The sequence below is a fragment of the Ambystoma mexicanum genome, chromosome 2q, assembly GCF_040938575.1.
Source record: "Ambystoma mexicanum isolate Mex_15411 chromosome 2q, UKY_AmexF1_1, whole genome shotgun sequence".
In the NCBI taxonomy this organism is placed as follows: domain Eukaryota; kingdom Metazoa; phylum Chordata; class Amphibia; order Caudata; family Ambystomatidae; genus Ambystoma; species Ambystoma mexicanum.
The window spans coordinates 1,304,672,408-1,304,699,399 of record NC_090924.1 but is presented as its reverse complement, the minus strand read 5'-3'; the positions used below and the strand labels follow the sequence as shown (position 1 = coordinate 1,304,699,399).

General features: G+C 46.4%; 1 protein-coding gene across 1 annotated transcript in view; it reads right to left on the bottom strand.

The window, feature by feature from the left end:
- Positions 1–1,839: 1,839 nt before the first annotated feature.
- The window catches only part of EAF1 (ELL associated factor 1), a 234,333-nt gene continuing 209,180 nt past the window's right edge, over positions 1,840–26,992 (bottom strand). The window contains exon 6 of the mRNA XM_069648753.1: positions 1,840–7,514. Coding sequence (XP_069504854.1) covers positions 7,468–7,514 — 47 coding nt within the window. The 3' untranslated portion in view covers positions 1,840–7,467. The remainder of the gene's footprint in view (positions 7,515–26,992) is intronic.

Sequence of the window (26,992 nt, the reverse complement as noted above, 5' to 3'; positions counted from 1 at the left end):
CCTACAAAGAAAATGAAGGCGACACTTATTGATGAATGCTGCATACTTCTGTGGGTCGGCTGAGAACCTTTCGGTGGTGCCAGGGGAACTGTTCCAGGTAACGTGATCTGTACTGGAGTGGGGGTAGTAGATGGTAAGGTGGGGTTTTGCATCAGTGGGTTGCTCCCAGGCAGAGGAGTCTGCCCTGCCTGTGATTGCAGGATCTGCCTACTGATCTCCTCCTTACGATCTTTGGTCACTAGCGAGTCCCTCCGGAGAACATTAGTCTCTTGTCGGGCAGAATGAACCTCAGCACGAAGCTCTCCTAGTAATTGGGCCAATTGGTCCATTTCTGATGTCTCCATGGCGACCAGGTAGATTTGTTACGGTAGGCTTCGCGTTCTGTTACACTCACCTGGTATCCACAGGGACGCCACCCAGCCGGGTTACTCGCTGGTATGCTTCTCAGTTTTGCCCAGATGTGGTCTGCGGGGAAGGTTCTACCTGAAAATACAGGAGGACTGTGTTCAAGACTGGCCGACCGGGGCAAGTATCCTCCCTCCACCCCCGTATGATTTCCGTCCCTCAGGGGCCCTCTCCTCACCTTGTGGTAGAGTTAGGCGTGCTCTCTGTCCTGCCTTCTTTGCAGGGGCGCGTTGTCTTTTGTGGGCGTGTGCGGTCCAGTTACTTCACTGACGCCGGCCCGTTTGATATCGTTCAGGTAGGTCTTATTGCTGTTCTTTAGTATTGTTGCTAACCTGCATGCCTCTCTGTTTAATAATGTCTCTTTTTCTCCCTTAGGTATGCGGAGCTTCAGCGCGGCGCACTGGCTTGGTTGAGCCCCGCTGATAAATGATGGCGCTTTAAGAGCGCTATGATGCGGTAAGTAAGCGCTATGCACAGCGCTGCGATGGCTTGCCTTTGCTAACCTGTTTTGTCTTCTTTCCTTGCAGATTGCGGTGTTCTTCAGCGAGTGTGGAATTTCCGGAGTGGTGCCAGCCGAGAGGCAACCAGCCAGGTAAGCCTTTTGAGCAGTTCGTAATTTGCAATGTCTCTTCTGCTTTCTTAATGTTGCTTCTATCTTCCTCTTTCAGGTCGTGCAGTCCGGGAGGCGTGCAGATCCAAGGAAAGCTGTTCTGAGGAGCTGCGAGTAACTAAAGATGAAGACTGCAGGTAAGATGCTGCTGCTAATGATGTTCCTTTTGTCTCCATGCAGGTTCTGCTTCTCCGAGGTTCGGGGGTATAGCTGGACACGGTGAGCGTCACGTTGCAAGCTGCAAAGTCCCTAGGCTACCACACCCAAAACACTAGACCGCATAGTTTGGTTCTGAGGAACCAAGCTATGTGGATGCCTCCATGTTGGCTGACAACACAATAAAGTAGTTCCCAAGCACATTGTTTTTCATGGTGTATGAGCCTGGCGCCATAAGTGCCAGGACTGGCCCCAAGAGTGTTTTGGAAGAGGATGCCAGGCTCTAAAGGGCCGAGTCCTGACTCCACCTGGCCAATGGGTTTGCCAGAGGGGGTTTTGGGCGAGGGTCGTGACAGGAATCCCTATTTTGAGGTATCCCCTGTGGAGTGTAACCCGTACCAATCATATCCTAGTGTTGAATAAAAACTGTTTGAACTTGACCTTTTGTGTCACAGTCTGTCGATCTTCACCGTGTACCATAGCATTCTTATTTACTAAATCCAGGAAAGGGTCACGAAGACATTTAGAAATTGAGCTTATTAAATGGTGGAATGCAGAACATGTACCGGATATATACCTGATGGCATGTTGAAGTAGTCACGCAAAAATACAGAATATATGTTTTTAAATAGTACAATATCAATCATTATAATAAACACATTACTACATTGATGTTCACTTATTTATTAATTTTCTTAGCACAACTTGTGGAATGAAAGACAGAAAATAAATTAATCAGCAAGACCAGTTTGATTTCAATTTTGAAAAAGCTAAATCTGCAATACGTACTAATATCTGAAATTGGCAGTGTCACAAGGGGCTAGGCCTCTGCACATTTCACTACAGCACTGTACACTGACGTGGTGGACAAAGCGATTTAGGTCTCAAGGACAAAGCTCTGACTGTGCAATTTAATGGGTAGAAGGTCTCTGCCTTTGAGTTACAAGGGAGCTAACCATCTGTAGTGGCATTCAGCGGTTGGTGTTCCTGGGCTGCCCCTTGCTGTGCTTGAATATTTTTCATAACGTTCCTGCATTCTTCCTGGGAAGCACCTGCCACCAGAGTGCAAGCCCTGCTACTTCAACACTTGTCACTATCTGCACACCAAGCCACAACAAATTGGCCCTTTACATTATGCTGCTTTTGGAAATGGTCAATAATGTGTATTCCGTGCTATATGTTAATCTCTAATTATTCTCTGTCAAATGTGTAACTATTTTGCTTTGACACAATACTATGATTTAAATCTTCAATATAAAAATATATTTAAAACAATGTTGTTGGTGAGGGGGAACCTCAACAACAGCACCATCATTTGGGGACATAGGGATGGGGGTGATTTGGTAGGCAGAGAAATAATCTGCACATCTCATAGCATGCTGGAGGGCATACAAGACCCCACTACAAAGAAATGAAACATCACAAACCTAACAAAACAGATGATTGAAGACAATATCTAACATTTCACAACGTAAAAAGATAAACAAAGCACCAGCTTGCCTGTTTTAGGTTCTTTCACATATACAGAAAATATTTTGGAAACTTTTTTATTTTCGCCAGAATGTACATATTTATTATTGTACTTTCGAATTTCCTAATTAAAACCTTTAGCAAGCAAGCAAACACTGCCACATCACCCCCTTTTCTCTGTAGTCAACCTGCTGTAGTTCACAAACAAACAAATACACATAATAAACGTTCTCATCATGTACTCCTTTGTCTACAGCAGAAAATGGTTTAGGGCAGGCAAGCAAACTTTGGGCTCTAGAAGAATTTAGAAGCCATAAAAGATGGACTTTTCCCAAACGTTTTCCAGAAAGTATTCATCCGAACAAACCGTCCCAATGTCTTTGTTTGGAAAAGCATTGTTTTTTGATAACTAGCATTCCTATTTACAAATAGGTTGAAATTAGTGATGAGATAATGGAGCCGGGACAGACAAGTACAAAGACAGTGGTGCAAAAAGTTCTGTTGTCCCTGCACTGATGTGATCCTCTACTGCACAATGACAGCCATTTGAGACAAAGGACTTACTAGAAGACAACAATATCTGAAAGCTGCCTTTATCTTTTGTGTGGCCATGAGAAAACACTTATGAGCTGTGACGCATCTTCAAGAACCATGTAACTCGAGAAATGGAGTTGACCTCTTTTTTCACACAAGATAATGGTTGGATGAACACTAACACCTAAAGCGAGGAGGAGTTTGTCTATTACAATACCCTTTTAGGATGCGTCTAAAACAGTGTGAAAAATTGGATAAACAATAAAGTACTAAAGGTTTCTCTATTGTGGAAATACTGGTCTCCCCAGGTTCTCTCAAGCACAACACAGTCTCTGGGATGTAGCACCCAGAGGCTTCTTGGTTCCAATCCACAAATGGGAGGTTTGGGAGTAATGTCTATAGGGCCCATGGGATGTTCTAGAACACAACAATACCTATTTACCCTATGGGTTTTAGAGCCCTTCACACTCCAGAGGAATATGGTGGCCTTACCCCCTGGGACATTTTCCTTTACTACCTGGTTCTGGCTCCCAAGGGTTAGAGTGCCCTATACACCTGAAGTAGGCCAGCGATTTAGGTTAAGGGGGGCCTGTATCTGAGGTCTATCCTTGGTTTCACCCAGAACCTTTAGACTAGCTGTCCTACTACCATCATTTTACTCCACATTTAGAGTTTTCGGAGGATTGTCCATGATTTGTTTGAATCAGAAATGTCAGATGGAGAACAAACCAAAAGTCATTTAAACGAAAATGACTTTCGATCTTCTCCAACAGACATTTCTGGCAACCTGCATGCTCCCCGCCCCCTTACTTAAATTTTGGCAGCACACTTTGATGTGTGCCACCGACTCCTCCATTCCCCTGCAACACTGGTTCCCTTCACTTGCGTGCATGGGAACTGGCGCTTTTATTATTTTATTGTTTACATTTATTGTTTAGGTCGCTGGGGGACACCCATGCAACCCTTGTAGCTATTATAGTGAACAAGAGTGAACAAGAGTGCGAACCCCCGCTACCCTTATTCACTATAATCAAACCAAATGGGATATTTATTCGACATTTTCAGCTGCTCGTAATGTAAGTTCGGCCGTTATTCTAATAAATATCCCATTCGGTTGCTGCTGGCTCTCCTGTTCCCACACCTGCCTCCCTGTTGATTGTTGTTGTATATTGTAGACCAGGTCTCTTTGTGGTCACCAGTGAATTATGGTACACCTCTGTAAGGAGTATTTGTAATATTTGAGCGGAAAACTGTTTCCTCCTCCATCCAACCCACATTGTTCTGAGCTAATTGAATGTATAACACCCATTTTGTTCTCTTGCTGACTTTGCTCCTTGTTCCCCACGATAGTCTGGACTTTACAGCACCGCCTTGGAACCAGTACCTCTCTCTGTTGCTTCTCTCCCTATTCTCCAGTCTGCTGGTAAGCCCTTGAGGCGCTTGACACTAGCATGCATCTTTTGCAGGTTTGCTAGCGAGATCCAGTGCTGCTCTTGCTTTATCCCCCTGTTGGGCTCCAGCAGAAGTTGAGTGGATGTGGCATGGGTCTGATCTTCAAGTGATCCTGCTACTTTTGCCTGCTCACAGCTTTCTTTACCTCACCCCGCCTCTCTCACATGGACCAGACATTCTCCTGGGGTCTCCTACACTTGGGTTTAAAGGTACCATTGTTTCCACTAACACGTCTGACGTTGAGGGATTATTCTTATGGGCAGAGCATGTAGGTCTGGATTAAGGCTTCACTCTTCTCCAAATTCCATGCATGCATTACTATAGATAGTATGCGGCTAGTAGTCAGAGGACAGGCTCTTCGGGGATGAACATGACATCACTCAAGTCAGGGTACAGACCACGTGATGGAGGGTATCTCTGCAGCATCCCCCATTTAACAACTCCAGAAAGCTTGCAGCTCTGGTTTTCAAGTCCTGTAGTACTGGCTACATGGGTTGCAGAGATTCTTCCAAGACTGGTGATGAAGGTGCTGGTCTGACATTGTCATAGTGCAAAACAAATGTCAACCAATATGTATAATTAAACTGGACTTTGTAGTTATAGCAAAAGGATTTGTGACTAATCCAGGGCATTTGTCCAATCTCCCCAAGGGAGTGACATCCGCTTTGGGACTAGGGAGGTGAATCTGCTATGCAATAGCCTCCGGAGGAGATAGGGCAAGCAGGATCCCACGTCCCACCCCCCTTTTGGGGACAAGGAATGCCCAAGTACGGACTAGATCTGGATTCGAAATTCAGATTGGATAAGTAGAAGCTAAAAGCAGCTCCTGGGTATCCCACATTAACCAGCGACCAGGAGCTACCACCGGGGGAGCGCGGAGCTAGTACCTTGCGTTCCGCAAATATAACTTGCACACAAGATTCAAACATATTATATTGTCCATTATTTATTACCCTTCAAGATTTAAATGCCATATAAATGTGTCCTAATGTTTGTTTAAAGATTGTCCCAAACGCACAAAGTTAATTTTACATAGGTGTGTTTGTTTAGCATCAGTAGCCTGGGGCGCCAAAAGTAGCTCCTTGTAGCTGTTGGTGTCAAGCTAAACATGCTCTCCAAAACTACAAGCAGGAGCTAATTAGCTCCCAGCTATCCTCAATTTCGAACCCTGCTATATCCCCACCTGCCCTTACTTCAAGGTGTGGCATGTTTGTTGGTTATATGGAAGTCGGACAGGGCCATCAAACACAGGGTCCCTTTAATGTGGATGGCTGGGTTTCTGATCTGTATTAGTTACTGCCTTGTTGTGGAAAACAAGAACAATAGAATTGCTCTTTCCATTCCAGAGAAGCACTTAAAAACACCCAGACGTCAGTAGAGGATGGAACACGCCTTGTGTAACCACGCAGAGGAGGAACTGAGAGCCACGCAGTCAGCATGGCGCGCAGAAACTGAAGGCAGGAAGGGGAACGCTGCTACTCTGAGGAACGCAGAGCCCCCAACACACACCACGGGCCGCCTAGAGAGGAAGCGAACCAGCAGAGAGGTTGGTATGTTCAAGGTAGATTGCTAAATCCTTTTTTTTATGATTGATGGTGGCTGTGGGTTGCAAGATGGTTGTGCCTCATGCTGTGTGGGATAAGGTTTGTAGAGGGGTGCCCTATGCTGGATGAAGACGAGCTGAGCCCTTACGCAGAGGGCTGTAGAGGTTCAAATAAGACCACATTAATGATGCAACACAAAACAATCACAAATGACAAACATTAAAAAAGTAAGTTAACCTCAAAATACAGCTTTTCTGTACCCCATGTGTTTTGGGCAAGTATAACCTGACAGAAATGAATGTTGTAATTTCCACTATTTGAACATAACATGTAAAAATGACACCACAAGCATGCAAACTACTTTTCATCAAGTAAGCAGTTATGGGTTTGCAGATTACATCACTAGACAGGTTTTCACTTATGTATTACACATGACACATATTTGCATTACACATTGCAAACAACATTTAAACAGGCACAGTTGGGAGGGTTCTTTGAGGACCTGGATGGAAAGTGTCTAATATTAGTTCTGAAGTTGCATCAGATCAATTTGTGGCCGGATTTTCAGCAGAAATATTTCTGTCTTTTATAACGCCTCATTTTAGTTATTTAAATTGCATACTGTACTCTAGTACATGTGAAAGCAATCTGATTGCATGTAATTTTGTATTTTTAAAACCTTTGAACGGGCTTCCTCAAGCAATTGGGTACAGAAATAGGGGACTCCTTCTTAGGGGATTCCTTCTTTCAAGCATGTCTCAAACCGAATTGTCAAGGATCTATGCCTTGTTAAAGTGCTGCACTCATGACCCTGTCTTTTACAACTTTGCAAAAGCACATGTCAGTACTTCCTTACACACATCTATGACTATTTGCATGTGAAGCCCTTTTTGTAATAAAATAGGCACCAGGAAATTGACAACCTGCTGTCACAGAACATGCCAATTTGAAATTGCATTCAAGGGCTTTCTTCAGGCAGCAAAGGCATTAAGAAGAACCAACTAAGATACAAAAATAAGCTTTATGAATATGCTCGTCAGCTGTGCATGCCTGCATAACACAGAGCAAGCACCCGAGCATGTAGATGCATAGGAGCTAATGCACAAAAAGGTTAATCACACCAGATCTACATTCAACAAGAGCTTAGGTCTCATCTAATACACAGTGGTTCTCAGTCCCACGTTCTAGGTTGACATCTGAAGAAGCCTCTCCTGGTTACACCTTGGATTGAAGGCCCACATGCTCGCTTGTCAAGAGCGTTGACGTCGCTTCACCTATTGAAGTTTGTGATTGGCTCTAGTCATCACTGTCGCTTCCGGACTCACTTAACTGCAGGTCATTTCCTGAAAGTCAAAGGGAGAGGCTAATATCGTAGTTATTAAGTACTGGCTGTAAATAGACTTCAAGGAACTAAATGACAGCAGAATATGGCAATTTTTAGCAAGACATTTAGACATAGTTAGAAACTAATCAATAGAAGGATTCACTGTTATTGGTTATCAATAGGATAATGTAATGAAGGAATTTCGCTTTCCATTTTTGAGAAACCCAAATTCTCTGCTTCTGAAGTAGCCAATATTACCAGTCCTGAATTGGAATGTCAGTCAATTTGTGTAGTGGAGGTTCCAGCCAACCACCAGGGTAACATGCTTCCCCACTTATCTGGATATTGAACAGTATGGAAAAAAGTTATAAAGAGACCATATTTTGCTCAAAAGTCTTTAAACAGTGAGTTTGCATCACTACAGCCCCTGTGATAACCAGCTGTCATGATGCATACACTTTCTGTAATGATCCAGATTTACCATTTCCCTCTGTATTGTGAAAATGGTTCTTAGCAGCAAACCTGGATTTCTGAAAATGTGTATAATCCTCTTAGTTTAAAAACTAGTTTGTCTCAGAAAACCACCACACAAAAGGGCTATTTGGTATAATCAACCATCACACCCTTATGTTTCAGTTTCATACACCTGTAAGGAAGGCATGGAATCAAACAGTAAGATAAACACAAGGGATCACAGTTCAAGGGTGTTTATTGAACTTAAATTGGGTTTGAAAAACGCCTATCTAATCCTAAATCTAAAGATGGAAGCAAGCTACGACCATCAAAAAATAATAACGCAGTCCTAGTAGATAAAAGGGCCTATACTAATAAACCTATTGCCAATCCTTACTTCTAAATACAAATAGTGTGGGAAACAATGTTATACAAAAGAAAAGTGTTCAAGAAATGATATGTCAGGATAGTCAAGCCGTTGGCTTTCATTCCCCACGTTTTTAGCACGGGAAAAGGTGGCACACTCGAGCTTAGCACACTCTCTGGCTTCTCTAGCATGAGGATGCAGTTCAAAACCTTAACATCAGGGCCTTCTGTGCCAAAGTCTCTTTGTCATTCAAAGTCTCGTATTTCAGAGTGCCTGATTCAACACGACAAACATTAAAGTTCCTTTCTTCTTAGGAATTCACATATGCAACTTCTCGGGTGATTTTCTGTTCACCCCGGGCCCCCCTTCGCTGGGTTCAGACCCACTTTCACAGAAAACTTTCACTTGGTCTCCCTCTGCCGGTCTCGGACCAAATTTATCTACGTTTCCAAACTTTCTTTACTTCATCAAAATCGAAGACTTTAGACTGTGCGCAGGATTTTGCTCGACCCGTCACAGGACCACTTTGATTCATAATTACTTGTTCTCTTCTTGATATAACCTTTTTCTCACTTTCACTTTTGCCACTTCTCAGCTGGATACCTTACAGAGACCTTCGATTGAGAACCCACACGGTGCCGGACCACTCTGTCAAAGGTATCGTATTTTGCTTTTAAAGTTCAATCACTCATCAGCAGTTCAACTTTACTTGCGTCTCTTATCAGATGTGTTCTAACAATGTTTGTTCCAGCGCTCCCCATACAATATTGCTGCTTGCAACCTTGGCTACAACACAGACCGTTCTTGTACCAGTCGCCCCAACTCACCGGCTGTGTCGTTTTATTGACCCTGCTTTGATCTTGGAGCCAAGGACGTTAACACAGTGGCTGGTGCTTCTCCCCACCTTGATTATTGACGAGGGAGAGCCCCGGTTATCTCCGAAAGAGAATGCAGGATTCTTCAGCCTGGTTTCCTGGTCTTACGCTTTCTATTCTTGAGGTTACTGGAAAGTAAAGGTTCCTTGTCGGAAAAGGTCAAGGGAATTTCCCTCTGTGTGATCCCCTTCTGTTTGCCCTCTTTCTTCCCTCGATCAGCTGCCCTCCCGAAACTGCTGTTTCCTTGTGTACCCCCCCCCGACGACCTCTCACCCAGGTGATCCTCCCGCACTGGTTCACCCCCAGAACTGTATCCAAAAGCGATGGCCATGTCCTGGCCACCTGGATGATAGATCCACGGGGACTAGTGGGTGAGACACCTTCTGGTTTCTCACACATCCCAGGGGCACACTCATTCTAAGAACAACCATCCAAAAATGATCCTGTGGTCCCCATATCTACTGTTATGGAAAACGTCCCGTTATAAACTGCTGTCATTTTTGCAGCACAATCGCGGTCACAGTTACCGCCAACTCCAGAAACTCTGCCCCGGTCTCCATCTTGTTAATTTGCCTGGCCAGGGAGCACCCGCAAATGTCAGGGAATAAAATAATATGGTGCACTCCATGTCGCATCACTTTTTTAATAGTGGCTGCCTTAGGTAAAGACTTTCTTACCCATGTGCCAGCAAACACCACCATAAGCACCACCCCTAGAAGTACCCCCATGCCACGCCGCTTTCCCCTCGACGTATACCAACTATGTAGGGAAGCAGTGGCGATAAATAGGCCATAGGGCAACTTGCGACTTATGAATTCCTCAATGAAGCAGCTGAAGCCACCCTCACCAAACAGAGGGAACCCCCAGGAACAATAACACATTGGCGTCAATAACACACCAACTCCCAAAGTCAGTTCAATGGATTTGATTGATTTCCGTGAAATGTGCACTATGAGCTGCCCCTCTTTCTCTCGTCTAGCAAAAGCAAGACTTTCCCTAACTGAGGAGTCCTTATACCCCAGGTTAGTATCTACCGATTTATTAACCCTGCTGTGTACTTTCATCCTCTCTGGTGGCAAGGGCCTAAAGTGAATCACCTTATCTAGCTAACCTCTCTCTTGGACTTTCTATGTGTGCCCTACTCTGCCTTTCAGGTTAATTCTAAGTGGTTGTGAAGTTGTGTCTTTCAGACACTCAAGCCTCACTACATCTTCCTCCTTTCGTACCCTAGTGTTCCACTCTCTTTATTTCTCATTCAATCTCCCTTCCTCCAGCTACTCTCCTGTCTCCAACTCCACCACCTCCTCTCCTGTCCTCTCCTCTTTCTCCCTGCGTCTTCCTTCCTCTGTCCCTCTGATGTCTCTTGCTCCACAACCTATCTCTACTCTCCAATGTTACTCCTTTTTACTCTCTTCCCTGCTACTCTCCCCTCTCTATAACGCCACAACACACATCTCCACTACACTTCTTCTCTCCACTCACCTCTCCCCACTTCAACTCTCCCCTCTCCAATACTATCCTCCCCTCTCCACTAGTACTCCACCCCTCCTTCTACTCATTCACCCTTCGTCACCTCACACTCTTGCACTACTCTTCTACACCCACCTTACACACAGACTCCCAATGCAGTATCACTTTCACCAATCAATACCTCACATTTTCTCAAAACCTCCTCCATGCTCCTATACACATTCCTTCCTTCTGGTCTCTTGGTCTGCTACCTCCAACTTCTCCTCTGACCTCACTCACAACCCACCTCTTCCTGTTTCCTCTCCCCAGCTTTATCCCCTCCCTCCTCCTTCCATTGGTTCTGTCCCACAGTTACCCCAAGCCATTCTCACCCTGTCTTTCCAGCACAGGAGGTGTTATAGGCATTAGAATACATAAAAAGGGGGCTAAGCCCAACCCCTTTTCCCTTCACTGGTGCACTGCACTAGGCCAGTGGCGGCCCATATTAGATAATGTTCTTATTCTTCCCAGGGAGCCGCACCATGACTGAATCACAAGCAAGCATATGAGTGTCTCTTAAGTTCATGTTAGGGAGCTACTCTGTGGCTTGATTGTAGAAGTATGTATCTGGGAACTGCACCACAGCAGCACTCTGGTTGCATGTGTTGATTTTGGTTGGCGGCCGGCATGCAGTGTGCCTTGCTGCCACGTCTAGCCATCGCTACTCTGCCTAGCAGTTCCCTCTCTTCCCATTCACTTCTTTTAACTGAAGCTGTCTGTCTGGAGGCTTTGGATGGTTGCCATGGTGCAGGCAATCATAATCCCCCGGGAATGTTGATGAATGGGAAGGCCTGAAAAGAGAAGCAAGAAACTGGCCAGCATCTTCATACTGAGGTATTGGTTGATTACCCTGTCAGAGCCACACACTATTGAAACATGTTGGTGGAGTCACACAGTTCTCCCATGCCTGCCTCAGCTTCCTTAATTTTCTTTTACTTCTCCACTTGATAACCTATGACAAACTCTGTTTTTCACCACCTTTTGGGATGAGTTTACGGAGGGTAGCAGCCACTGCAGTCAGTTTGCTCTCAAGGCCATCCGCCTTTTGTGGACTCTATTATTAAAGGACGAAAGCATGCTCTCCCATAACTGCCGTTCCTCTAGCTCCTACATTCCTAGGGCTACACTATGGGCCCCACTCTGTCAAGCTTAAAAGAGGTTAGAGACGAGGGATTTCTATAACGTAACATCATAGGCAATGTGCCCACATATGCTGTACAGCAGTACACACAAGCAGGTGACCCCACAAGGACAGGTACCCAAGTGGAGCACCCCAGCGATAACAGGGCAGGGTGGATCTATTGATGAAGCATTTACCACATGCTCTAGGATCATGCCTCATGTATTTCTGAGACTGCAATGGTCGACATCTGTCATGTACTGAAACTGGGAGGTGATCCTTCAGTATGCTCCCAGCATGCCTGCACCATATCTCTCTCTCCTGCTACGATTCTCTCCACACCACTGGGACTCTGCACTTCATGATATGATACGAGGAGTCATTAATAACGCGCCTGTACACAAGTGTTTCTGGGCGCGACAAGATAAGGTAGGGAGACATAGGGAGGACGAACAAACAATCTTACTAGGCCTTGCGTCATTCAGATTGTGCAAATGGAGGTGGGTGGGGAGGAAATGAGAAATGCCGGGGGCTGGGGGGGTGGGTGGTGACGGGAGTGGAGTCAGGGCAGCATTGCTGAGTAAGTGCAGCCGGCTCAGGGTAGTGCAAGGAGGAAGGGGACTGTAGGGTTACAGATACAACCCCCAACTGCGTGGATGCCTCGATGCAGTGCAGGAGCTTTCAGGTCATAGGGGAGCCTGTTTACATTGAGTTCCGAGGGTAGCCATGCGAACAGTCAGCGCAGCAGACAGGTGGGTCAGCAAGGGAGACGAAGCAGAAGCGAAAAGTAAGGTCTTGAGCTGCTTCCGGAACCTGAGGTGGTCCTGCTCGAGTTTGAGAGGGGCAGGGAGTGTTACGCTCACCTGGAATACACGGGGACACCACCCAGCCCTGGTTGGATGATTTGCACTCTTGAACCCTCTCCCGGTCCCTTGGTAAGGCCTCTGGTTAAAGATGGGTCTTAATATTGTAAAAGGTGGATTATCCGTCCTGCTCCTTGTGGCAGGGGCGCATAGATGTGGGGGGCGAGCAGCGAGCAAGTTACTTCACTGGTGTAAGCCCCCCTGTGGGAATCCAGGCCTGCTGCGACTCCATAGGTTTGCTGCTTTACAGTCTTTATATGCAGTTCTTATGTTCTTCTTAGTTCGAATAATAATGTCTTGCTTGTTTCCTTTTAGGTAATGGTGTTGTCATGCAGTTTGAAGATGAGCATGGGCCGGTAGGCGAAAGCGCGGTGTGCGCAATGCTGTCCGGTGAGTAATGCGCGATGTACGGCACTGTTTCACCTTTTATATTTCTAACCTGTGTCTTTTCTCTCCTTGCAGGTTGCGATGTTCCTCGCCGAGCGCCGTAATGTTCCAGCGATGATACTGACCAGGAGAGGACTACCCAGGTAAGAATTGTGTGGCTTTCTTCATTCGGGAGGAAACGTGAGTAAACGCTTACTAATGCTGTCTTTCTTTCTCCTCTTTCCAGGTTATGGTATTCCAGGATGCATGCGGTGCCAGATGATGGAGTTTGTACCATCAGGCGAGTGGAACTGAAGTCTGCGATGGATTGAAGACAGGATAATGTTCCAGGTAAGTTTCGTAGTGTTCTTTCTCTCTCTGCAGGTTCTTGGTTTCAAGTAAGCTGGCATCAAAGAACTGGACACGGTGAGCGTTAGGCTGCCCACAGCAGAATAATGCAAAGAATGTTCTGCTGTTTGGGTGCGGTTTAAATAGTCTCAGGTAAAGTAGTCCAGGTAAAATAGTCCCAGGCCTGCCACACCCAAAGTAGTCCAGGTAAAGTAGTCCCAGGCAATAGTCCCAGGCCTGCCACACTCAAAAGACTAGACCGCATAGCTCAGTTCCTTGTAACTGAGCTATGTGTGTGCCTCCATGTTGCCTGAACCTACCCTCCACCCCCCAAGTTAAATACTCCCAAGTAAATAGTCTTCATGATGGTTATGACTCCAGGAAGGACTTGGATGAGGTTTTAAGACCTGGCCCTAACTGGAAGGCTGACTTGCCAGTGAGGGCCAGGGGCAAGGGTCATGACAGGGAGGCCATTCCAGAGGGAGGCCTCTGCAGAGGAGAAAGATCTACCTTCAACTCTCTGACTGGAGAAGCATCTGACCATCAGAGAGTTAGAGGTAGCTGAGCAAAGGGCTCGAGAAAGAAGATGTTTAGGAGGGGAGAGTGGGATGTAGTGCGGACCCCGGCCCCAGTAAGCATTGTGGACAATGCAGTGGGTCTTGAACTTGATCCTTGCAGCCACCGGGAGCCAGTGGAGAGATTTCAGTGCTGGATGTATACGATCCCTGGGTTTGAGGCCAAGGACAAGTCTTGCAGTACTGTTCTGGATTAGTTGCAGAGGGCGGAGAGTAGAGGAAGGAAGGTTGAGAAAGAGGCTGTTGTAGTAGTCCAGCCTAGAGAGAACCAGGGATCTGGAGACGTTGAGCTTCTGGGGGAAAGTGAGAACAGGAAGAATACCTCTGAAGAGGTGCAGTTGGTAGTGTGACTTCTTCGAGAGGTCTGTTATGTGAGGAGAGAGCAGAGTTGAAGATAATACCAAGGTTTTTTGCCTCACAAGAAGGTGCAAGGAGCGGGCCCAAGGAGGGCGGCCAGAGTGAAAGAGGGAAAACGGGAGCAGGGGTCCCAATGAGGAGGATCTCGTTCTTGTTGGCATTGAGGCAGGGATCGTTGGAGGCGCACCATTTCTGAATCGCAAATAGACAGTCAGGAATGAGCAAGAGAGGAGAGGAAGCAGAGGGGAGCCTGAAGGAGAGCTGATTGTGATCCGCACAACACTGTAAGAGGAGAAGGTAGAGATGAGGTCGGCCAAAGGAGCCACGTAGACGTTGAAAAGCCAGGGTGAGAGGTTGGAGCCCTAGGGAATGCCACATGAGGTGGTGGAGAGAAAGGGTCCCAGTTGGACCTGAGAGGGACGGTCCCGGAGGAAGGAGCTCAACTATGCGAGGGAATGATCTGTGATGCCCAGGTTCTCACAGTGACGACTGATCAGAATGGCATGATTGACCATGTCGAAAGCAGAGGAAAGATCAAGGAGGATGAGGACAGAAGGAAGGCTAGAGTCAAGATTAGTGAGCAGGTTTTCACGGGTGTTCAGGAGAGCAGTTTCCGTGCCTCTGGCTGCTCGGAAGCCAGACTGATGGTCATGGAGACAACCAACAGATTCAGTGTGGAGAATAACCTGGGAGATGGTCCGCTTTTCCAAGAGTTTGCCCAAGAAAGGAGTGATAGAGATCGGGCGGTAGTTTGCCAGACAGGAAGGATCGGCGGAAGGTTTCTTCAGGAGAGGGTGCACAAGGGAGTGCTTAAGGGGGAGGGGAAAGTTCCAGTGGCAAAAGAGTAACTGCAGAAATTGGTCACGACTGGAGCAAGGGTCTCAATGTGGTTCTTGATGGTTCTGGAGGAGCAGGGGAGAACCTGCTTGGATGACACTTTCATAGATTGGACTTGTTTAGAAATGTCATCAGGAGTGATCACAGAAAAAGAGGAGAAAGGAGGAGGGGAGGGAGAGGCAGCCAGATGGGGGCCTGGCGAGGAAGAGGAGAGAGAGGAGGAGAGAGAGGACAGGATGTCCTGAGTGTTAGTGGTGAAGTGAGAGGCCAGAGCTGTGCAGAGGGCCTGGAAGGGAACAGGAGAGGTGGAGACTGCAACAGGATTGACCAGCTCCTAGCAGATTTTGAAGAGTTTTGCCATGTTGTTAGAGGCCACAGATACGTGGGCTTGGATGTGGGCTCTCTTCTTGGAAGTCAGAGAGTCTGTATTGCCTTTGGAGCAGGCGACATGTCAGTTTGTCAGAGGATGTGCCTGATGCCTTCCACTTCCTCTCAGCCACCCAACACTTGAGTTTTAGACTGGTGAGGTCAGAGTTATACCAAAAGTTGCATTTGGAGGTAGGCTTCAGGCAGATTCTCATGACAGGGGTAAGGGCATCAAGAGTGTTAGTAATAGAAAGATGCAGGCTAAAGAGGGCTGTGTCAGAGTGTGAGTCCACCGCAGGAGTAGGAGGAGGAGAGAAAGTAGCGGAAAAGGCCTCCACTGACACACGCTTCATGGGCCAGATGACCAAGAAGGTTTGTGGCAGTGCTGGGGTAGGCTACACCTAGGTGACTGAGAGTTTCAGGTGGGAGGAGAAAAGAAAGTGGTCAGTCCAAGAGAGGAGTGGTGAGAGGGGGGATGTCAGAAGAGATGAGAACATCCAAGTGTATTGGGCCAGAGGGTCGAATAGAAAGAGAGAGTGTCGCAGAGATTGCAGAAGAGCACAGAGGAGGGACTGGAAGCATCCAGATGGATGTTGTGGCCTACGAGTAGAAGAAGGGGAGATGTAGAGGCAGGGAGGGAAGAGGAGAGGTCAACCCATTTTGAGCGCAAGAGAGCAACCTGGCCAGGTGGCCTGTAAACGGTGGCCAAACTTAGAGAGAGGACGGGAGAGAAAGAAAGACTGCAGACCAGGCATTTAAAGGAGGAGTAGGCCTGTGTAGGGATGACAGAAGCAGGGACCCACTCTGGAAAGATCAGGCCTACTCTACCTCCAGGATGGTTGGTTCTGGGTTGGGAGAGTATCTTGTAGCTCTCAGCGAGGAGAGTGTCAAAACTAATGACAGAACTGGCTGTGCACCATGGCTCGTGAGAGCGAGGACATCCAGGTCGAGTTCTTCAAGGATGTGACAGATGGCAGTGGAGTGCTTGACAGCAGAACAAGAGTTGAGAGTAGCAATGTGGAGCAGGTCCCTCATTTGAAAGACTTCGGTGTAGGGGTACAGGCTTGAGGTATGCCCTGCTAAGGTGGTAGAGGGGCCCGAGGGTGGGCAGAGGAGGACGAGGAGAGTGTTATGCTTGAGCTAAAACATGGCGCTGGTGCGCAGTGCATTCTGGGGGCACTCAGAGCCATAATGGATATTTATTCCATGCCTCAGTGAAAAGCTGTATTTACTTTGCTGAGAGCTGAATTTGCTTTGCTTAAAAAACATGCTTTCCAAACCTGGTATGCAGCCAGTCAAGGACATTCTGCTGGGAAAGCTGGTTTTGTTATGTCTTGCTATGAGTTATGGAACTGTTTTCCGTGGCGTTTGTTCTTAGGAGAGGAGGGAAGTACTTTGCTCCTTGAGGTTACTGTCGGTTGACCCAGCTCGCAACCAACGGTCACTTATCAATGCGCAAGCGCATTGCTAGAAGGTTCGAGAAATTTCCACCCCTGTTTGAGGAGTGCATATATGCAGAACCCCCTCATAGGTCAGACGAGATAAGTACAAAGACCTCAGTCGGAAGGTGGACGCCTTTGTCCGGCATACCTGTGGGCTGTTGTGCTCTCGGCCTAGCTGTTACCGGGGTCTTCCAGCCGCTTCTGGCGAGATGAGGGATTCAGTTACGCCCATGGTGATGTATTTTCTTTTGAATTCTCTGTCTTTTCTGTGATTTATTTCTGTGTTATCACTTGTTGCTTCCAAGCTATGAATAAATAGCCGTATAAGTGCTCATCATTTTCTAAGCGTGCGTGTGGTTGTAAGTCATTACGTCGTCTACCTGTGTTCAAAGTATTGGCTCTGCAACTGCGCTGGTGAGTAATGACTGTCCGTGCACTCTGGGCGAGCAATACAGAGGGTGCCAGAGAGGAAGCATCAGGAGTAGCAGGAGAAGGGAGGAAGTTGATAAGACGTGGGTAGCGCCTGTCAAAAAGGAGGAGATTGGGCTGATGGCCCTGGACCAAGAAGGTGCCATTCAGATAGACATTAATGATGGTCTTGGAGGAGTGGAAGGAGGCCAAGAGGACCTCTCACTAGTGCACTGTTAATGGGAGAGGAGGAAAAAGGAGAGAGAACAGAGACCATATGAGGGGTCCATAGGTCTGGAGATGGAACAACCAAGAGGATGTTGGTAAGAGACTGTCTGGAGGAAGCACTGGTATAGGTATCAGAGATAGGAGGCCTGGGTTGGTGACCAGGATGTCCTTCATGAACATTTTCCTTCCCGACTTAATGAGAGGGGTAGGGTAGGAGATAGAGTAGCCGTTAGAGATTATAGGGGAGATGGAGAGCACCGTAGAGGGTGCTAAGAGGAATGTATGAGGGGGAGGGGGATAGAGAGAGGGAGAGAAGCACAACACAAGATGCGCAGAAGGGGCGTGCGGCGGTCAGACACTAACGAGCACACAGAGTAATAGACCGGTAACGCACAGCGGTACAGAAAGGAACCCCAGTGGGGCAGGAGCCCAGAGGGGGAGAGAGCCTAGTGGGCTACACAGCAGCAATGCAAGTCACCCAGATGCAAACCTTTGAAATGTCTAAACACTGTCACATTTAACAAAGCAGCAATGCAAAACAACCAGATTCAACCTTTTTAAAAACTTAAACACAGCAGCAAGGGATATGTCCTTACTGGCACTGGTGTGAGGCTTAAAACACACAATTTTCAATTTACAAATTGCAGGGAATATCTTATACCTACACCTCAACACATGTTATTCACAGAACAACGTGTCTCCAAATCTAGGTGAAGAAGATGATCTCTGATTGGAAGTACTTCAGGCCCAACCTGTTTTGGTGGGTGAACCCCTTCTGCAGGAGCAAGTAATTTGGAAAAAACATATGATAGAACCATTTCAAACCCCATTCTTACATAGATTGCACACGTACTAAAGAGATGTTCTCATGCATATCAGAGATACCATCACCCTATTACTGTATCAGTCCCAATCAGGTCATTCCACCAATACTGCTTTAAGATGTGAATAACATTCTCATCCATGCTATTCTATAACCATGGGATTTGCAATCCATACCTGTGTGCTAGATATGATGAATACCAGAATTGTTAATGAGCAAAAGCCAGTGCCAGGTTGCTTTACACTACTACCACCTCTAATCCAGTGATAGATGCATCATAAAGTATTTCATACCTTAGATCTGGTGCCAAGGGACCAGTATCACGTGTGCCTATATAAGAAATAAAGTGAGAAACTGCTTTGATGTAGCTATTACGCACCAATCTTGTCAGAGGAATTCAACATACAGTACTCCACACCTACCTGTACACACAGGCAGACATGTAAATGCTGTAAAAGCACAAATGGGCTGACCCTTCCATCAAGGAGGACCCACGATCTCGTCCCAATAATACTTTGTCAGCAGATATATTCCCAACACAATATCTGGGTTTCCTACAAACAAATAACGATATTTGATATCTTTGCGCTCAAGTACGCATTCACCGTTTCACTTGAACATGTATCAACTATCACAAGTGATCTTCTATGCCATTGCAGTTTACATCAACAGTGGTGCATGTACTTAGGCATACACCCACTCAGTGTTTACCTTTCACTAACGTCCAAATCGTCTGCTGCGGTTTACGTGGTACAGCTTCTCTCCGTAACCAAATAGAAACTCTGGCAGTCTAACAGCTTATCACGAGAGCAGTCACGTGAACCTGCTAAAAAGGGAGTTGCGTCATCGATCCTCGTTGGAAAACTAGTGCAGTGTCCTAAACATGAGGGAAAGGGTATGTGCGGGTACCATATGTATAAACACAATGTATATTCAAATAGATAAGAATACTATTTCATTAACAACTATGGTTCCAACACCTGTATACGAGATGTCCCATCTCCATAATTTAAAAGAGTATAGCAACCATTTGGTGGTTAGGAGGGAGCGGCAAAAGCCTTGCATAGCTCCCCCATATGTTACTAATATAAATCACTGTGTTGTGGTGTGGCCTCCGTGTGGACATACTTCCCATATACATACCCAATATTAGTCGGTCAACTTGGGTAGCATGTCATGATCACTGCTTCCAAGGAGCCAGGACCAGCCCAACGTCCTTGGAAGCAGGCCCCTAATCCTAAGCCTAGGCACCAGCCGGTCCCTACTGGGACCTTTTGGACCTTGTCCTGGCGCCAGTGGCACCAGGCTCATCAAAGCCATCGGTCCCGGCACTGGAAGCGCCGGGCTCATACTATATGTGAAGATGCTTGGGTGGACTTACCTGCAGCAGACCATGCTGCTTACTTACCAGCTACATAGGAATCCTCTGTAAGCCGGAACTATTTTCTTACCTGGGTGGGGCAAGCTCCACGCCTGGATACAACACTGGAACTCTTCTGGAACAGGAACTCTTTTCTTACCTAGGCGGGGCCGTGGAGGAAGACGCCTCATCACTCCTAGGCTATTTAAACCACACCCGATTGATGAAGCGTGCTTCGCGTTATTCTGCATCTGCAGCAGAACGCTCACCGAGTCTGTTCCAGCTTTTCTTCTTCCGATCCGGTACCTGCAAGAACAATACTTACCATTCCAGTATCCAGTCTTCAGCAGCGCCTGTAAAAGACAAGAAACAACAGGTTAGCACGACGTCTTCACATGCAACGCATTCCTTACCTGGTCCATCGGCAGCGACCATTTCTTCACGCTGCACCTCCGCCTGTGGAGACAAAAGCATAGTTATTACTCACCGGCAATCCGCGAATTCCGGATGTTTTCAACACTGCAACCCAGCATCTGAAAGACAAAAGAAGAGACATTAGACAGGTATTTACTTACGCCCATCGCGCTCTCCACGATAGAGCGCCTGCAACTACTCCGGTGTTTTCATCACCTCTTCAGCACGAACTCACAGCTGTGAAGGAAAGAGACAGTTAAAGCGCTTGCATATACTCACTCATTTCCAAGCGCTTCTTTCCAAGGCTCTGGCTCCAGCTTTGGCTCTCTTCATACCATCTTCTAACGCTAGAGCCCTGCAAAACAAATAGAACAAAGCATTATTCCGAGCCCTGTTCAATACTAACGTGTCCACGCACCTAAAGACTATATGGACTAAAAGGTGTCCGGAAACTCACCGCTCGTGCTGTTAACGGCGGTTGCGATCCTCTGATGTTAAGAGGCCTACGTTTCACCCAGTGAAGGAACTGGCAACGGCACCCTGCACCAGACGCAGATGGAGAGCCCAGCATTCACCTATCTAAGGTGAGCACGTTAACCTGGGGGCTCTACGGAGAAGCTAGAAGAGAGAGAGAGAGAGAAGGACACTCAATTGCCCAGATCTTTAACCCCATATATTCTTCCATCTGCAGAAATCTCACCCTTCGAGTTCGACACACAGTGCGAAGAGGCTCAGCCCCAGAAGCCAATCGAGTCCTGCACATCACTTTTCGAGTCACAGACTCCTTCCTGCCTAGACCAGCGCCTCCGTGGGAATCAGGTGAGCGTTACATAGCATCCCGCATTTGTAAATCTTTATCATTGGTCAGGAGTCGCAATCCCTAAGGAACCGGAACTGTGTACCAGAACCTATTAGTAGTAATGCTGGCCTACATTATGTTAAATCACATCCACCTATGGGGAGATGTTCATCACTCATCTACCCAATATCAAACCCTATGATATAACGCATCTATAAGTATTACTCACTAGTCCAGAATTAAAGTCCTTCGAAAGAAGGGAATGACTAACATGGCCCTTCGATGGTTCTACTAGCCTTAATTTACTTTGGTCACATTTATATGTGAGGTGATAATGATCGCTCATCGGACTGATACCAAGTCAATCATTAGATAAAACAGTGCAATGAAAAATCCTCATTCATTCCTCTTGGTTGGATCGTGTCTAGTAGGTCAATCCAAAACATCTCCCTTTGTGTAAGAAGAGTATTGAAGTCCCCACCCCTGGGGGGACGTCTCACCACTTCGAGAGAGCTCCAGCATGGTCGGGCTGTGCCTGGAGGCAAGAAACCGAGATGGCACCTGACAGAGGTAGAGAGCGTGGTCTGCCAGGGATGCTATGCCAGAGAGCAGAAAGCCGCTGTGGAGCTGCTGCAGAACTCAAACACAGGAGCAGGTCTCAGAGGGGCGGAGAGGGATGCAGAAGCAGCTGACAGAGACTGATGAGCAACAAAAGACGGGTTGGGAGACCTGGATGCTTGCTGGAGCCCCAAGAGACTGTACTGCAGTGGGACACTAGTCAGGGACCTGCATTTTGTGTGGAGTGTCCTCCAAAGCTATCTTCTTTGTGCCCGTTGCTGGGAGAGTGGAAGGCCAGGGCTGCCCATATCAAGAGAACAAGACTTAAAAGGGGTCTGGGAACCAAGACCAAGAACCAAAGGGGCCTGGGACCCAAGGACAAGAAACCAAAGGGGTCTAGGTCCCATGAGCAAGAAGCCATAGGGGTCTGGGTCCCAAGAGCAAGAATCCAAAGCGGTCTGGGTCCCAAAAGCAAGAAGCCAAAGGGGTCTGGAATCCAAAAAAGAGAGAAACCAATACTACAGGGGTCTGGGACCTCACAATAAGAATACTGGGTGGGATAGTGAACCAGGTACAAACTGTTAAGGATCAGGAAAAGACCAGAGGAAGGAAGATTGGTGCTTGTGGACATTGTAGAAAGGAATCAAGAGGAGAAAGCTCTTCTCTTGATACAGTGAAGATAAGAGACGCTTTTTGTTCCACCTGCATCATTGGGAACATTGTGGACAAGACCAGGGGATGGGAGTTATACCCCCCTAAGTGTTTGTGGAATCAAGAGGAGCGGATCCTTCTCTGAATATTGTGAAAATACTCTTTGTTCAAGGTGCCTTATTGAACCTTCAATCCAAGGAACCCTTTTTGAGACTTTTGATTTGTATCCCTAAAGAAGAACATTTCATATTGAAACACCCACAAGTGTACTTTCAGCAATCATCCCGAAGGAAGAAACCATTCTTCTGAATCAAGAAGGCATACCCCTTTTCTTTTGTTGAATATAGTTTAAGGTATGGAAATAGGTTTTTGGACACAGGACAGTGAACCCTTTGCTTTAGACTGACATCCTGGTGCATTCCGTAGTATTATTTGAGGCAGGGAATCCCCTCTTATAACTAGGGTCAGACAGAGTTTTCTCTTTTATTTTACTACCAATAAAAGTCTATAGCTAGAAACATGCCTCCTGTGTACCAGTCTCCTGCTTCCACACCTTACAGATTATATTTCGGAGAGGTGCTGTACCACTGTCAACATACAGATGTCCTCATAAGAAATATATGAGGACATCGGTATGTTGTCAGTGGTACTTCACCTCCCAAAATAAAATAAGTTGTGAGAACATCTGTTATAGTTCATTGGAGAGGTGCAGTACCACTGACAAATGTTTTCTCCTGCTCACAAACTGTTTCCTTTATATTTCTTGTTTTCCTCGTTCTTGTTTATTTTAGTGTAGGTGCAGTACCACTGACAACATACAGATGTCCTCATAAGAAATCGCAATGTGATTTTTTATGAGGGCATCTGCATGATGTCAGTGTTACTGCACAGCTCCAATAAAATAAGTTGTGAGGACATCTGCATGTTCATTGGAGAGGTTCACTACCAATGACAACATACACGTGTCCTTGTAAAAAAAAATCATATTAAGAACAAATCTATAAAATAGGACAACTACGACAGAAGGTGGAAAAATTACATACAACCAACAGATTTCACTCCCCACTTGCACTGCCGCTCCTCCCGTTCCCTTCCTCCTCCCCTTCGCTGTCCTTCCTTCATCCCTTGTGTTGTCCCTCCCTGTTGTGCTGTCGCTCCTTCCCCATAGCGCTATTGCTCCTTTGCCCATGTGCTGTCCCTGCTCTGTGTGCTTTCCCTCCTCCCCTTGCGCTTTTCCCTTCTTCCCCTTGTGCTTCTCTCCTTCGCCCTTTGCGCCATCGCTCCTTCGCCTCTAGCGCTGACACTCTGCCTCTCCTTTGCTGTCACTCCCCCGCCCCATTTGCAGTCACCCCTTTTTTCAAAGGTTGCTAGCCTACTTTTCATCTACGTATTGTATTACTCTCCCTCATGTTGCCATTTATTTAGTATTCTTCCCCCGCCCCCAGTGCTTCCCTCACCCCCTAGTGCTAACATTCATTCCCTCCCATGCTGTCATTTCTTCCCTCCATTCTAAACGTAAAATGCAATAAACTACAAACGCCAAAACGATTGACTTTGCCAATGCTTGTTTAGTATATGGTACTATGTTAGCCTATATGGCTTCTAGGACACATGTGCTTTTTAAACACCCCAATTTTGGCCAATGCGTGGTTTTATCACCCTATATTGATTTTTGGGACTAGGCTGGTGGCAGCTGAAATTTAGTTCTAGCTTCAACAGGGGTGAAAGTTGATTTACCGCATTGGTAGCCAAATGTGCCTTATTGGTAGAACTGTGGGTACTAATATATTTTTATAACCTGTTCTCTGCCTTTTTTGTTTTTGGGCAATTCCTTCGTTTTGAGAAACCATGAGGCAGGACTAGAAAGGCTGTTGGGCACCCATGAGCTCACTCTGACTGGAGGCGCGAGCCGGCCCACCTCCAGTAAGGCCCACATCGGCAAGGCTAGTGCCTGTCCAAGCCTGTCCTGGCCTTTCCTGCTGTCTACCAGAAACTCGGCTCCGCGACGGCTGCTGAGCATAGACTGTGTTGCTCTCCAACCTCCACCCCAAAACCTATTGCTCACTGATACGTTACCCAGAGACCCGCCAGCAACCTCGAATACACTGTACTTATGAAACACAACGATTGTACCTGGTACACCAGACTACCCCCCCCACCATCACGCCACTTAGTTTAAGTACTTTTCCAGCACACCTGCTTTCTTCCTTTTACCGTCAGTTCCACCTGCACATTATGTATGATTATCTGTTGATTAGCTGCCTCCACTGCCTCAATGATGCCAATCCTGCGCTTATAATCCCACCAGGACTACTGTTGTTGTCTCGCCACTTACTGCACACGTGCAACATAGGCTCGTACAGTATCACCTGCTATAGCCACCATATCAGCATTATCTGTGCAATTGCACAAGACTAGAAGTACAGACGTATTTGCATTACTGTGTCAGCAACCACATCTCCAACCCATCCGACCTGACAAAGATTTGACATTGTTGGTAGTCACTAGTAGCGCCGACTACAATATTGGAACAGTTACAATTCAATTGATACATGTTTGCATGTGTCAACGAGTGCACTCCCGACTATGCTTGGGAGAAAGTCTAGCCTATTGCATCGAACTTGCACACTGTATAAGCATTAGAATGACTACTTAGATTATACCTCTCTGTTTGTACCTGCCTTATCTCAGAGTGAGACTAGCCTCACTAAATACCTATCTAACCTATCCACATCTACCCATGACTAAAGCATGTTGAACAAACCCATCTCCTATGACTACACAGTGTGCACACAGCATAATTCTTCATCAGCCGTTGAAGATACCAGCACAGAATGTATGCCCCTACACTCTTTCTAACCGCATATCTGCTTGCTCTGGTCTGTGCCGATAGTTGTTACCCCATAACACGATGACTAACAACGCCTGCCTTGCAACTACCTTATCCAACATCTGCACCATACTAAACCCCCCCAGAACAAACATACCGTGTGACCTGACACAGAGAAACACTAAACTACGTTCAAGACTTTCTAAGTTATTCGTACCCCCAGCCAATTATCCTCAATCAAGCACTTATCACAACGGCAAACGTGGCACCACCACTAAAAACCGGAATTGCTCTAACTCGGGTACTACCCTTAATCAGAACACACGCATAACTAATCCTAATAAATGTCCAACTCGGACAACTCACCGGCACAATAAAACCCTGCCCACCACATCCACTTTGCCACCTGTTCCCCTTCTTAAAAGAGCACTTATTAACGCTAGATCATTAGTAGCCCACCCCGTAGAAATTGTAGTCTTGATAGAAACTGAAAACGATGACTTCTTAGCCATCACTGAATCTGGCTACATTAAGCAGCAGGCCCAGCCTTGATGCGTGCCGTTCCAGCCAACTACAATATCCTTAGAGAAGATAGAGTTAACACCACTGGAGGAGGCATAACAATTATAGCCAAATCTAGCCTGTAAATGAGATTAGCAGCACCACTACGTGTCAATTCGTGCAAATCTCTGTCAGCCAAGCTGCCTATCTCAGACACCCAAACTATCACCATACACCCGATATACAGACCACAGGGTGCCATTGGTTCCTTCGAGGAGGACCTCGCCATGATCTTATCAGACAATTTAAAAAATGCATTGCAAGCCATCCTACTAGGAGACATGAACTTGGGCTATAAAGATCCCAAAGACGTACATGCAATGTCCACTGCTAACACCCTAATAGAACTGGGCTTCTCCCAAAAAGTAACCCAACCAACCCATGACAAGGGCAGAACACTGGACTGGGTGGCTGACTATAATTGCAACACCACCATTAGACCACTAGTTTGGTCGGACCACTCGCTCATAACATTCACCCTAGATGCCAAAGTCAACTCGACCCAAACCAAAACCATAGCACCTCAGATGCTAACTAGGAATAAGAAAAACATAACAACTGACCGACCCCTCCCGTTAATTCTCCCTACGCTAGATTCACTACAGGAATCTCTAGACCCAGCCACATTAGTGAACGAATTTAACAAAGTCATGTCTGAAGCACTTGACACCATCGCCCCCTAAAAAATGAGGAATAGAAAACCAAGCGCACACCTAAATGCCTGGTTCACCCCCCATTTAAAATCTCTAAGAAAGGAAAAATGCAACAGCGAATCCACTTGGAGGACTACACCCTCAGAGGAAAATAAGGCTTACCTTATTAGTATCTCCTCAACTTAAAAAGCGGAAATACGACGTGCAAAAAAAGAAAGCTTTGTCAACAGGATATTGCAAGCCAACTCTGGCACAAAGGAACTTTTCACAATATTAAAAAACTAGAGAACCCCTCCCTGTTCCCGATAACTGTACCAAAGATAAGATGTGGTGTACAGATATTCAGAAAGCACTCACTGACATAATAGCCACACTCCAAGCCAAAATTGCCAAGAAAAGACTAAACGTACCTACACCCACCTTTAAAGCTGACAACCTACCGACACTTCCCAAACCGGAACCCTGCTTCAACTTTACTAAAGACTCCATACTAGAGGTCGAAAAAATAATACTTTCACTCAAACCCTCAAACTGTATCGGAGATAAATGCCCTGCCAAAATCATAAAAGACGCGGCAAGAGATTTATCACCATTTATCTCCAAGCTCATAAATGCGTCATTCACTACAGAAACTATCCCAAGCAGCCTTAAGGAATCTTGGGTCCTCCCCCTCTTGAAGAATCAAAAATTGGACCCCACTATACCAACAAATTACAGACCCATTACAACGGTGC